The sequence below is a fragment of the Haliotis asinina genome, chromosome 4 (assembly GCF_037392515.1).
Source record: "Haliotis asinina isolate JCU_RB_2024 chromosome 4, JCU_Hal_asi_v2, whole genome shotgun sequence".
NCBI classification, from domain to species: domain Eukaryota; kingdom Metazoa; phylum Mollusca; class Gastropoda; order Lepetellida; family Haliotidae; genus Haliotis; species Haliotis asinina.
The window spans coordinates 50,307,592-50,321,440 of record NC_090283.1 but is presented as its reverse complement, the minus strand read 5'-3'; the positions used below and the strand labels follow the sequence as shown (position 1 = coordinate 50,321,440).

The window sequence follows — 13,849 nt, the reverse complement described above, 5'->3', positions numbered from 1 at the left end:
CTCACTCCCAAATCTGACTTTGTTATTATCCAAAACCAAACGGCGATACCATAAGCGATCGACTCGCTGGTGTCAATGTCGTTTCCGGTACATAGTTACACCCATAAATAAACTGGTTACGCACCCTGCTAACGGCGGATTATCGGTTAATCTCATTATCAGCACGAAGGTGTATAAATATCCCTGGTGACGAAAAACGCCGCTTGTCCGATCCAGATGTGTGTAACGCTGGACAGAGAAGGTTACGTCCACCGGGTTTGGCATGACCAAAACACCGATGTCCAGTTCTTGAGGAGCGCGAGGTGGACATTTACTTCTGTACGGGTCAATGGGAAATGGAGGTAAATAAGTTGCATGTTTCCAAGCCTTAGGTCATCTGTGTTTGCATGCTGTTTAACGCGGCTGCATCACGGCGGTCTGTAAATATTCGAGACGAACCAGTGATTGATATTGTGAACAAATAACCACACCGTCAAGGTACTGACAGCAACCGCCCAGGTCACCGCAGTCGTTTCTTTATCGACAATCAACAGAAGGCAAAGGACACAGTCCCACCCTTATCCCACTGGTTCCCAAATTTCCTGATATACATGCACGTGTGTAAAATATATCATTGATGCAGCATGATATGGTATTCCTGATAGACGTATGTACAATAGTATGGTACTCTTCCACACGCATGCATCATATATCATTGATACAATGTGGCGTGGTATTCATGGCCGTATGTACCATGTAACGGTGATGCAGTATGACATGATAACCTAGACATAAGTATGTACAATATATCTTTGATGTAGTCTGACATGGTATTATTGCTATACTTATGTACTATACATCACTGATGGAGTCTGACAGAACATTCATGACACACATATTGTACATATATCATCGACATGATATGGCAAGGTATTCTTAATGCATTTATATATCACTGATGCAGTATGACATGGTATTCCTGATATACGTGTGTACAATATATCATGGATGCAGCATGACATCATATTCCTGATCACTTCTGTACAATATATCATTGATGCAGTGTGACATCATATTCCTGATACCCTTATGTACATTATATCATTGATGCAGTATGACATATTTCTGATGCACATATATAAAATATATCACTGATGCAGTATGACATATTCCTGTGATCACTTATATACAATGTATCACTGACGCAGTATGACATTGTATTCCTAATACACATAAATATAAGCAGCTGACTTGGTTGACACGTCATCAGTTATTGTTTAACTCCGAAATACAGCAACATATCAAATGTTACCGTGGCCCTTATGACTAGTCGGGACAGCTAAATGGTTGAGTAGCCTACTGATAAAACGTTTGCGTGTCACTTTGAAGACGCTGGTTCGAATCCCCACATGAGTACAATTGGTGAAACCATGTCTGGTGTCCCCCGCCGTGATATTGCTGGAATAATGCTAAAAGCGGCGCAAAATTAACCTCACACACTCTAACTAACTAATCAGGGACACGCGTACCAATGGCCGATAGTATGAACAACGCTCCAATCCGTATATCTCCCCAAGAAGATCGACTACATGGACCACCCCGAATTCTCTTTCATCACACTGTTCGTACCCCCAACAATCAATTTCCCTCCTGCGCAGAATACTCATTACCCACATACATTGTCCAAGCAACGGCAGAACCGTCACCTATATGCTCTCATTCTGACAAAGATATCAATATCCTTTGCCAGAATACCCGTCACCCAACAATACGGTTCAATGACCCTTCACGAGCCTTGTGCGTCACAGGCGTCGGTAACGGCGTGTAACGTTACCATGTTCTGAATAGCGTGTTCGTTGTACAGGCTTCATGCTTGAGATGTGTGGCCTTTGGTTGATCTCAACATTTGGCTTCCATTCAAGCCAGCATTAAACGACCACGCCGTATACCACTTTCCCAATCCCAGCCCATGGTGATACTTAGACTTAATGTCGTAACATTTTGAATATAACCGCATGTAATCCTTGACCAAAGTAAGGTACCGTATTTCTTCTAATGAGCACCCGGGTTCTTATTTTCTCAATGGAGTTCCAGAACCGGCGCTCATGCGCTCAGCTGGTCCAATTATCGAAATTGTATAGAGCTGCTTTACCTTCCGACTCTTTTATTAGATCACGGCGCTCGTTAGAACACGGCGCTTGTGATAGGAAATACGGTAAATTTTTTATAACAGGCATAAACCCCCCCCCCCACCCCTCCCATCTCCCCACCTCAATGGAACGTACTCTTCTCTCTCCCTCCTCCCCCCCCCCCCAACCAAACACACACACACACCTTCTTTACCCCCACCCCCAATTACCCCTCTTACCCCTACGACATACTTATGGCAACCAATGGCAACCATGATGGTTTCTTTTTAAAAAGAGGTTAGTGCATAAATAGAACAGCTATCTCTCTACAGAAGATATACGGGAACATTATGACAACGTATCCAGGTGTTGACAATACGGCAGTGGATTTATGGTTTTGTTAAACCAGGTTAAGAATATTCTTTAGAAGAAGTCCTTTCATGAAGACAAAGGATGTGTTTAAACACATATAAGTCAGAGGTGTTGGAGTATGTGTGCCATCATAATGGTTTATTGATCATCGTGAAGCGTGTTCATCTAATTTCTCCTGAACAGAGACCTTAGTACTAAGAGTTGATGACGTGCACGTCTGTCAGGTATTCAGACAGATAACCCTTTCACTTTCGTGGTAATTGGAGCAACGGATATGCAGGTGGTATGGTTGGGTGTTATGGGTTAACGTTTCATTGTTGGCGCAACACAGTTACAGCACCACCTGAATGTATTCACGTCTCTGAAGGGAACACACGTCTTTTGAGTGAATTGACTGGGAGTTGGACTTCTGACTCACTGAGGCTTGTTTTGGAAACGACAGGTGAAGAAGACGAAAGGGATCATATGCTCCAACGAATCGTTGCACAATTGGTGCATGGTTTACTATGGTCATGAGTACAGGACTTGATGTGGTCTAATAGCAGATATTCAGGCGACGTTCGGCAGTGAGACAGTGGCCGGGAGATAACATTCGTACTTGTATATGTCACCAGAGAAATGGCGGTAATTGTGGTTGCAACGATTCGGACGTCATTTGAATGAGTCGGCGGGACATTTTGTGAAGCTCCCTACGCTAGTGTAAACCGTTTATTGGGGATCTGCAGTCAGGATGATCTCGATCCGGGAGCTTCTGTTCCTGCGGGGGATATAAGTTTCACAGACTCATATCTACAGTGGGCATAGGATAAGGGGAATCAATAAACGCAATGACGTCAGCAGGCCTTCAAAATACAGATCCCAAGCCAGCGATGGCTGAAGGTAAGTAGGCAAGCACATTCATTTTAATAGACAAAACGGCGCTAGGTGTGTCAGCTTAGGACCCCAACTAACGGGTCCTACCAACGGATATGTTGTCGTTTGCATGTTATGAGGGGGGTTATTTCGTTGTAGAGAATTTAAGGGGGTTTTGAAAGGAGATTCCTTAGACAGGGGCTTGCACCGGTCCCGTATCTGTTCGAGTTGTGTCCCTGGGACTCTTTGTACCTAACAAAACAAATTATCTCAAATATCCCTCATTATGCCATTCTGAACATCTCAGAACACCCTTCTACGTGTCATGTTGAACACAACAGAACACCCTTCCATATGTCATGCTGAACACCTCCGAATACAATTTTTATATCATGCTGAACAACTCAGAATACCCTTCCTTGTGAGATGCCGAACACTTCAGAACACCCTTCTGTACGTCATGCTGAACACTTGAGAATACCATTTTTATGTCATGCAGAACAACTTAAAACACCCTTCTATATGTCAAGCTGAAGACATCAAAACACCCTTTTATATGTCATGTTGAACACATCAAAACACCCTTCTATATGTCATGTTGAACACATCAAAACACCCCTCAATATACCGTGCTGAATACATTAAAACGCTCTTCTATATGGCACACTGATCACCTCAGAACACTCTTCCATATGTCAGAACTGTCTTTTATGTCATGCGGAACAACCCATGCTTCATACCCTTCCATATGTCATGCTGAACACTTCAGAGCACCCTTCTATATACTGTTGCTGGACATCCCAGAACACCCTTCTATGCGTTATGCTGAACACCACGACACCCTTCCATATGTGATGCTCAACATCCCAGAATTCCTTTCGATGTGTCATGCTGAATACATCAAAACACCCTTCCATGTGTCATGCTGAACGTCTCAGAATACCCTTCTGTGTGTCATGCGGAACACCTCAGAACACCCTTGTATGTATCATGCTGAAAATATCAGAACACCCTTTCTTACGTTATGCTGGACACCTCAGAACACCCTGTCATGGTGTGTCACTGTGAACATCTCAGAATACCCTCCTATGTGTCATGCTGAATACCCTAGAACACCCTTTTATGTGCCATGCCGAACACCTGAGGACACCTTTCTATGTGTCATGCTCAACACCTCAGAATACCCTTGTATGTTTCAAGAATATCCTTCTTTATGTCACACTGAACACCTCAATACCCTTCCGTGAGTCATGTTGGACACATCAGAACACCATTCATTTGTCATGCTAAACACGTCAGAATACCTTCTACGTGTCAAGATGAATACTACAGAATGCACGACCATGTGTCGTACGTGTACACCTAACCGAAGATACCAGAGTGCTATTCCCCTTGTCGTTTGTATATACCCAACTACCATCTGCATGTCATTCTGAAGTCATCAGCATGACTTGGCAAATGTGGAGTACCTCAAACACCCTTTCAGGGGTGATGTGTTAATATTCCAAATATTCTTCCACTTGGTATACTGCACGGCGGATGTGTTATAGGTTATTTTCATTAAACCGCCATACAATGACGGGCGAAAGGTTAAATCATGTCTATTCTGGAAAGGAACACGGAAAGGGACAAAGACAGACTCACGTTAACAAGGCTGGGTTTGTATGTTCCTACAATGGGTGTCACCGTGGCATTTTGGGTGGCATTGAAACTCCGGTGAGTGAGAACCTTTGTCACTGTTGTAACTATGTAGAATGCCTGTCGCACCTTTATTAGTGTTCTGTACACACACAGACTCACTCACTCACTCACTCACTCACTCACTCACTAACACCCTCGCAAATAATGACAAACATTTGACATATATGTCTGTTTTCTTCAGAACCGCGTTGTTGATTGGTTGGTTGGTTTGTTGTTCAACGCTGCACACAGCAACATACCTGCTATATGCCGGCCATCCTCGATATCTCCAGGGTATACGTTCCGATGTGTCCACTATACCCTGGATGCATCTACGGGTCGGCCCGATAATTTTATTACCTCCCTTGGCTGGCTTTTAATAAAATCAGGTGTCCACGCTGGGAAGTTGAGCGAACCAATCACAACTCACTTTCGCTTTTTTTAAATTATCTAACTGATTAAACTTGGCAAACAAACCATGCAGAGGTTCTCTGAAAGAGGTAGATGGATTTCTTGCATATGTTTTTAAACAGGTTTCGGACCTATGAATTTGTCTGTATGATTTCCCCAAATTGTGAGTCGCACGGCGAGCCAACCTTCTTAGTTGCAACTGCTACCTTTGCTGACACTCGCAAGTTCGGTTATAACGGCGGTCTTGCTGATTGGCTACTGTGAGAAAGCGGAGCCAGCAAAGGGAGGTAATACAATTATCGGGCCGACCCGTAGATGCGTCCATGCAGGGTATAATGGAGAATTTTCGGAACGTGTACCCTGGAGATATCGAAGATGTATGCCGGCGGTCTGTATATACTCGAGTCTGGACCAGACAATCCATATAACATATTTTAAAGCATCTGTCTGCGCAAGTGGGATACGATGATATGTGTCAACCAGGTCAGCCAGCCTGACCATTAGATCCCGTCTCGAAGCATGGGTTCTTGAAGATAAATTCTAACCCGAATTTTCACGTTGATGTGTAGATCTACATATCTTCATTTCAATGATGGGTACAATGTGTGAAACCCATTTCTGGTGTTTTCCGCCGTGATATTGCTAAAAGCGGCGTAAAACCTCACTCACTCACTCACTCACTCATTTCAATGAATATTTAAGACTTCTGTGAACTTATACTGGCAGCCAGAGGGTAGTTAGTTTGCTCTGTCATCATTCAGAACTGCAAAAAAACACTTCTATATTTGTATATATTTTACTTTTAGGGTCGAGAGACGTGAGGTTGAAGGCCAGGAAATCTGTGAAGGGCGACGCCATCATGTGTGACCTCTCTGAGCAGGACCACAATGTATTCTTAGCGATATCCTTCGGGAAAATCCATCGCGTCGCGGCCTCCTTACCGGAAGTTGACAACATCAACATGAGAAACCACGACATGCAGACTCTGCTGATACACGCAACACATTCCACATCCGGGAATCTCTGCAGCCAACTCGTGCGCATGCTCATACAAGCTAACAGCGATATCAATGTACAGGACGTTTACGGACGCACTGCTCTCATGTATGCATGCGCAGACCGTCACAATGATGACGCGGTGCGTCACCTGATAAGGCAGCCATCATGTGACCCGAATCTTGTAGACTGCGAAGGCAACACGGCGTTGATGTTTGCGGTTGCAGCTGATGCCGTAACTGCCGTTCATATTCTTCTAAAACACAGAAAGGTACGCCATAAACTGAACGTGAACATCGCTAACTCCAAAGGACTGACCGCTCTTGACATGGCAATATCGCTCAAGTCGGAAGAATGCTGCAAGGTTCTGGTCGATCAGGCAGGCCATAAAATAACTACTATCAACGACGAGGAAGGATTGTCTGCCCTTCTTGGGACAAACGGAATGGCGTCGGAGTCATCAGTATGACGTATATGCATTGTGATATAAAATTCTCCATCGTTGATGTGTGGTTGATATGCCCATAACGGATCATATGGTGTGTAATAATACGGATCACATGATGTGTCGTTATATGGCTCATATCGAGTGTGGTGACACGGCTATAAAGGAAGCCATCAATGAATACGATTAGGTCAGAAAGTCAGAAAGTAACGGACCCACTTACGTCACAATGACATTCTTTCTTTAAACCCACTAAAACAGTGTGTCGAAACACCAGTGACAATGAGAACTAACGCATTAATGCAGGACTCGTTCTGGGATAATCTGCTCCTGGAATGGGCGCGTGATAGATACAGTTACCCACTTTTCATTGAAGACTCTGTGCATTCCAAAGGTGCCACCAAATGACATCGTAGTTGAAGAACACTGGTCGCTACTCCCATTCAGTTTCATTCTACATGCAAGAATATGAACGTTTAGCCGAATTGACATTTAGTCTCGGACACAAATTCCATTTTGGCAATTGATTGACTTAAATATGTCTCAAAGGGAGGCGCCTAACATTCCACATCGTTTGTTTAGAGTCCACCAGACCATAACCAATCGCCAAGATCTTTTATGGATAAATCTTCTTTAAATATAAGTAGTGTATTTGATTTTATTTCGAAGTATGTATGACATTAAGACCTATTCAAACAGTTCACAACTTATAAGTGAACTGATTTCCTCAATAGGCCCCAGTTCCCTTCTGCTGACAATAACAAGTGTTCACCAGTGGCACTAATTAGAACAGACGTAGTCCCGCAGTTGCAGGCCAGTCAGCTCCTAATCGCTTATCCAAACATTCGGATGTGGGGAAAGTGAGGTTAAACCTCCTGATACACGATAGTTGAAATCCTTCAGCAAACATCCATACAGTGACAGAACCCTTTCCAAATCCATGAGGAATCTCTTACCGTTACCCTCTCTCCGACAGGTTATCCGACTATGGTTGTCTAAGCATAATGGCCTCATGCCTATACCAAAGTGGTGTGTTAAAGCATTCGGTTTCTTCATGAAGAATGAGTGAGTATGGTTTTACGCCGCTTTCAGCAATAAGCACCATGCCGAGGGACACCAGAAATCGGCTTCACACATAGTATATATGTGGGGAACCGAACCCGGGTCTTCAGGGTGAGGGGCGAACGTGTTAACCTCTAGACTACCCCACTGCCCTCATTAACAACACACGCGCACACTGGACGTAACTGAATGTTTCCCTCTGACTTTCATCTCAATCCCATTTTAAACAAAGCGTAATTTTAGGAGCTCGCGTTTCCTTTACAGTAGTAATAAAAACAACAACACAAAAAAGAAAGAAAGAAAAAAAGAAAAAAGAAAGGAAGAAAGAAAGAAAAAAAAAAACCCGACAAAAGACCACTTGTCGAATGGAGTAGAGCTGATGGCTATTTAATATTTTGTGTCAAAGGACAAAATGTATACGTTTTGTTGTCATAGACTGATTGTTTACCCAGCACAACGAGGAGCTATGATCTTAAATGCAGTATTATTCACTTCAATATTAGTAACTACTCGTATTTTAAGATCATAGCTCCTCGTTGTGCTGGGTAAACAATCAGTACTCATCGCCTTCACATCTCCGGGACGGTGGAGAGACAATCTATGCCGAACAGCAAAAGAAGTTTTGAAAAGAAGAAATCTCATAAACGCAAGCGTTCGTGTTTATATGTCTTCTGTTTAAAAACTTGACCCCAAAACAGTTGCATTTCTTTGCTGTTCAGTGTAGATTAAGGCACATCTGTGTACTTGTAGATCCGTGTGTTCATTTCCACACATTATAAAAGTACATAAAAGTACTGATTTTGTTTCTTAAACCGAACTTTTCAACTAAAGAAGTGCCCGTTGTGTATTTATTTGATCTAGGCCCGGTCTTTATATACCCTTCCTAATTCATGCTTTGGAAGCGTTTAGCGACATAACCCGCCTCCGTTGCAATGATTTAAAATTAACATTGATATATTATTGAACAATTATATGACACTGAACAAATGTAATGTTATTATCACGTTTAACTAAATCACTTGTAAAAAACACCATACTCTTCATATGGTAACGAGCCAATTTTAATAACAAGTACATAAAAACATGCGGATTTACGTAGTTTCCTCAATTTTTAACATGAAACGACTTTTCATTGAAGACACTGTACATCGACAAAACCTGAACGGAATGACGTTATCGTTTAAGAACGTTGCAGCGCTTCTCCCAATCAATTTGCCGTTAGAATGTGAACTTTTTGACATTTAGTGTGTGATAGAAGTATATTTTGGACATTGATTTACCTTAATTATGTTACAATGTATTGATGATTGTATCCAGAGATACTGGTGTCGTATATCCGACGTGTTTCCAGCCACTAAGGGGCGGTGAAGTAGCCTTATTGTTAAAGCGTCCGCTCGTCTGGCCGAAGACCGGGTTCTATTCCCATCATGGGTACAATGTGTGAAGCCTGTTCCTGGCGTTCCCGCCGTGATATTGTTGGAATATTGCTGAAAGCGGCGTGAAACTATACTCACTTTCAGTGATTACATCGGTGGTCACAGCGAATAAGGAGTCTCAGAAACGTACACATGCATAATTTGAAAATGACGTGCCAGAAATAACACACGTAAGACTAAGGTTTGAACGTCCACGCCAGGGACTGAAGTGTCAGAAACAAATAGGATTTCTAACTGACCTCTCCGAAACAAATACACCCTATACTGACATCGGAACTATGCCCTGCTGGGTTGAAGTGTAAGAAACAAATACACCCCAAAATGATATCGGAACAGTGCGCTGTTCGGCTTGGAGTGTCTGAAACAAACGCACCCTAAACACGTCAGACTGACCGTCAGGAACATATGCATCTCCAGAAACAAAGACGTTTCACATGAACACCTCAGAATACAACAAGGAGTATATTTGGCATTTATGCTTGCAATTATTCAATAACGCCACAAAGCTGTCACTAATGAGGAATTCGCTGACAATGGTAAATTCTGATGTGATCATATAAAACCATACTGTTGCTTTGCTGACCCCATCGCAACTTTGTCCATTTTTTCGATGAATGTACTAAATAACATATTTAATTTGCACAGTTACCACTGAATGGCCATCTGACTTATACCGTCTGTACAATATAAAATATATCTGTACAACATGCTTTCTGTTCAGACGGGTCAGGACAAAATTGGTGAAGAAATGGTCCACTGGATTGCTTAATAGGATGTTTTCATTTGTGAAGCGAGGTGACCAGCTCCACTTGGGAGGAGGACTTCGAAAAATGTTATCCCACAACTACTATATACGTGTTGGTGAATGCTCGAAATTCTCTGAAAGTTACTATGGGGGCACTGGGCACCCATAAAGGATTAATAATATGACATGTAATGAACTGAAATGCATAGGAAACTTTGTAGATACCATGGCGTATTGTCGTGTTTGTACAAATAAAACCCTTATATTTCAAGCGTGTTGTCTATCTAGACGTGCAGAACTACGCACGTACGTGTGTGTATGGACGTGTGTGCGTGCGTGAAGGGGAGAGGATATATTGCTCACAAATATTCTGAAAAAGACAAAATAAAAAAGAAAAGCAAGACATTCACAAAAAATATACAAAACTTCTCCTTCCTGGGGTATCCTCCCCTGTGAAGAGTTGTGTCCATTCGCCCTGAAACCTGTGACTTTGTTCGAATCCTGTCTCGCATAAATTACGCTCTAGGTTTTTCATCATCATTCTCGTGCTTTTGGTTTCATAAAAGTGGTGAACTTCTGAGACTGCACCACTTCGGGTTTTCCTCCCTCATTAAACAGATACCTCGTGATATACTGTTCAAAGTCTCCTTAAACCGAACATGGTAGTATAAAATAGAAACTGTGATTGTGAGTGGCTGGATCTTCAAAGGGGTTGAGTCATTGTCGTCCTGAGAGGGTACGTAAGTCCCCAAACTTCATATTCAACTTTGCTCTACCAAACTTTTATCGTAGTATATTTGTTGTTTTAATACTGGCCAAAACTCAGTACAATCGCCCGCGGTTAAAGGGATGGTGTAAATCCAGGTATCGTCCATGCAGGTAGCAAAGGTACTGTAAGTCTCCATGGTCCCTAGTATGGTGATCTACCTTCAGCTTTTGGCAGTCTGTAGCCTGTTTTTACCTTGTACTGTCCTTTGTAGTTAAAATGTTTTAGGTTCAATGGCCAGTATTTTAATGAATACCTGTAATACACTTGCAGTTTTGCTGTTCTTCGTCAACAGGCTTTTTATTTCTAATTTTATTATTAATAATTGTTCTCGGCACGATAAAGCTGAAATATTGCCGATGTGACGAAAAATATCAATTAACTCACTGCTGAAATAATGTTCCAAGCCTCCTTTCAGCAAAAAAATAAAACAAATAAATAAAATAATAATGATTTAGACAACAGTCCATTTTATCGCTGTCCTTATAGGTAACGACATAGCTAAGCTGAAACGTTGCCTTGTTGTACCTTCATTTATGAAGTCTGTATACTACTGAATATTTACAAACAAGCACGTTTGGAAGTAATCGCTAGTTTAAAATTCCATCTTTTCTTCACGTTTTTACTAAAATATGAATAACATGATGGAGCTTATTGGCGGAGAAATATACCCCGAAAAAAAGTAAAAAAATGTAGATATAGAACATAGAACCGTAGAACCAAGACATAGAAGCTATTCATGCGCATTCCTTCTTCATGCTCACAGAGAAATGTGTACAAGAACCCTCGCCATTCTCTATGATCAAGTAAGATCTCTATGCTTGGATAGTACGTTTCAGAGATCATATGTTGATGGACAGCGGTGTTTACATGGACGACAACGACGTGTGCTACGTCGAACAAAAATTATGAACACTGATGAGTTTAAGATAATCTTGTCTTACGTAAGTTAATGGCTTGTTTTGCTTTTGTGATGAGTTAAAAAAGAATGAATGTTTTTCAAGCGTCTAAAACTCATGCATGATGTTTTGAAATGTGACTTTGCAAATATAAACACAGCAAGAACTAGCGAACAGTTTGCACTGTGTTGAAATCATCTGAGTACCGGCACTCAAGGATTTTTTGTTTCTTTGTACGAACTTGACTCGACTTCCTCTAAATCTACCAGAGGACGACTAGAAGCTACAATTACTAGTAATCAAAACAACTTGAAAATAAAATCCATCTAGTTGAAACGCCGTGTGAAGTGCCATCAAGTCTGGCTGGAAGCGCGTGGAGTTTAATTCCGTCGACATTAAGGCAACCTTCTCACCCCTGCATGGAAATTGCCGTTCCCCTCAGCACTCCTTTGCCGTTTCCGCATCCAGAAAAGTGAATCCAATTTTTGGATGAAACCGCTCGTCGGCGGTTATTAATTTACCGTCTACAGTTCAAGTGGCCTCGTGTTCTTGTGCAGAGGAGGGTAATCGGCGCTGGATTGACGTGAAAAGATCACTTCGGCAGAAAACTGTCACAAATGACTGGCCTCGTGATGAAAATTGACATCTATCAGCGGGTTGTAATTGCTTCAGTTTTACCCAATTTGTGTTGGGATTTGTTGAGGCCATCAAGGTCAATGTCGCAAAGAGTGCCGTCGAGTGTGACGTCCAGACAGTTTGATGTCGTAAAATGTGCCATAAGTTGTGACGGTCTGCTGGGTCAAATCTCGCTCAAATCTCGCTATGGTGAAATCTGTGAATATGAATCGAAAAAGCGTCCAAATATCTTACATACTTCAACGCATATGATGTGTGAAATTGCCAATCGACTCGACCATCTGCAATAAACGAATCAACTCTCTGGCTTAATTACCCACGGATCACGTTCATGCGGTAAAATTGTACGAAACGTTGTAACATTCTTGCAAAGTCCCAAACTTCCAACACTAAATCCACAACACGAAACCATTGTGCAATTCTTGACACAACCACAGTCTCAAATGCAAATAAATAATATCTTGAAAGAGCTGCTTCTTTTGTCCTTGGGCCGTATTGGTGCGTAATTAGACATATATTTACCGTAAGAACACATAACATTTCCATGTCTGCAGAAGGCTATATTCTCGGTGGGACACAAACACATATTTTCCCTAGCATACTAACATCATATCGATAGATAGATACTGAGGTTTTTAAGTGCTTCGAATCCTGTTATTTACCAATCATTAGCGTGAAGCGCTGGGCCTTGGAAGAGAGCAGGCTATATATTTACCGTACAAACAGAAGTGATACAGGCTGAGAGCCATTACCTCCCTTGCTTTACATGACATGGCACTGTAGGTTGGTTTAGCGGATAATTTACTAAAATGAAGAGGGCAGTTGAGTGCACTGATTTTATTTCGATTTCGTTGACGATTGTCGTAAAATGAGTAATCAATGTCGAGCTGGAGGCGACTGCCGTAATTGGAGTGTCAAATCAAAATGGCGCATTAGGTTGACAGATGTCTTGAGGATATTTACTTTGATTGCTTGAAATTTAAGTGAATTCTGCGTTAACGATTTAACTGCAACAGTCTTGGTATTTGAAGGGCGCAGTCAATGATTTCTCAATGGCTAGTTAGCGGTGACGAAGGCATAACAAGCCTGGCGGTGGTAGAAAATTGCTAGCATCAGTCGTGGTCAATTCAGGCAGATTGTGGTGAAGGAAATCTTTCAACATGGACTCTTTCATGTTTGTAAACTTGAAACGCTTTAGTTATAATCAGAATGCACTTACTTTATTCGTTTTTTAATCAACCGTTTGTTTTTAAACTGGAATAGATATATTAAGTGAGTATGTGAATTTGAAGGGATGTTCAAGCGTCTATTTCAAGTTTAATTATCATTTATTCAAATTTGGAATACATATATTCAATAGGTATGTGGATTTGAAGGGATTCTTAAACATGGCAATGGATAGTTGACAAACAAATACAAACGAATACAAACACGACCCTCG

General features: G+C 41.7%; 1 protein-coding gene across 1 annotated transcript; it reads left to right on the top strand.

The window, feature by feature from the left end:
* Positions 1-2,873: 2,873 nt before the first annotated feature.
* On the top strand, positions 2,874-7,507 carry LOC137282582 (ankyrin repeat domain-containing protein 7-like). Its single transcript, XM_067814353.1, has 2 exons — positions 2,874-3,359; positions 6,230-7,507. The coding sequence occupies exons 1-2, from the start codon at positions 3,308-3,310 to the stop codon at positions 6,886-6,888; spliced, it is 711 nt and encodes a 236-aa protein (XP_067670454.1). The 5' UTR covers positions 2,874-3,307; the 3' UTR covers positions 6,889-7,507.
* Positions 7,508-13,849: the final 6,342 nt, after the last annotated feature.

Bases quoted from the DNA above. Each gene is read 5' to 3' on its own strand.
- LOC137282582 (XM_067814353.1), top strand. From the start codon at position 3,308: ATGACGTCAGCAGGCCTTCAAAATACAGATCCCAAGCCAGCGATGGCT. The intron at 3,360-6,229 runs GTAAGTAGGCAA...TTTTACTTTTAG, and splicing joins CAAGCCAGCGATGGCTGAAG to GGTCGAGAGACGTGAGGTTG.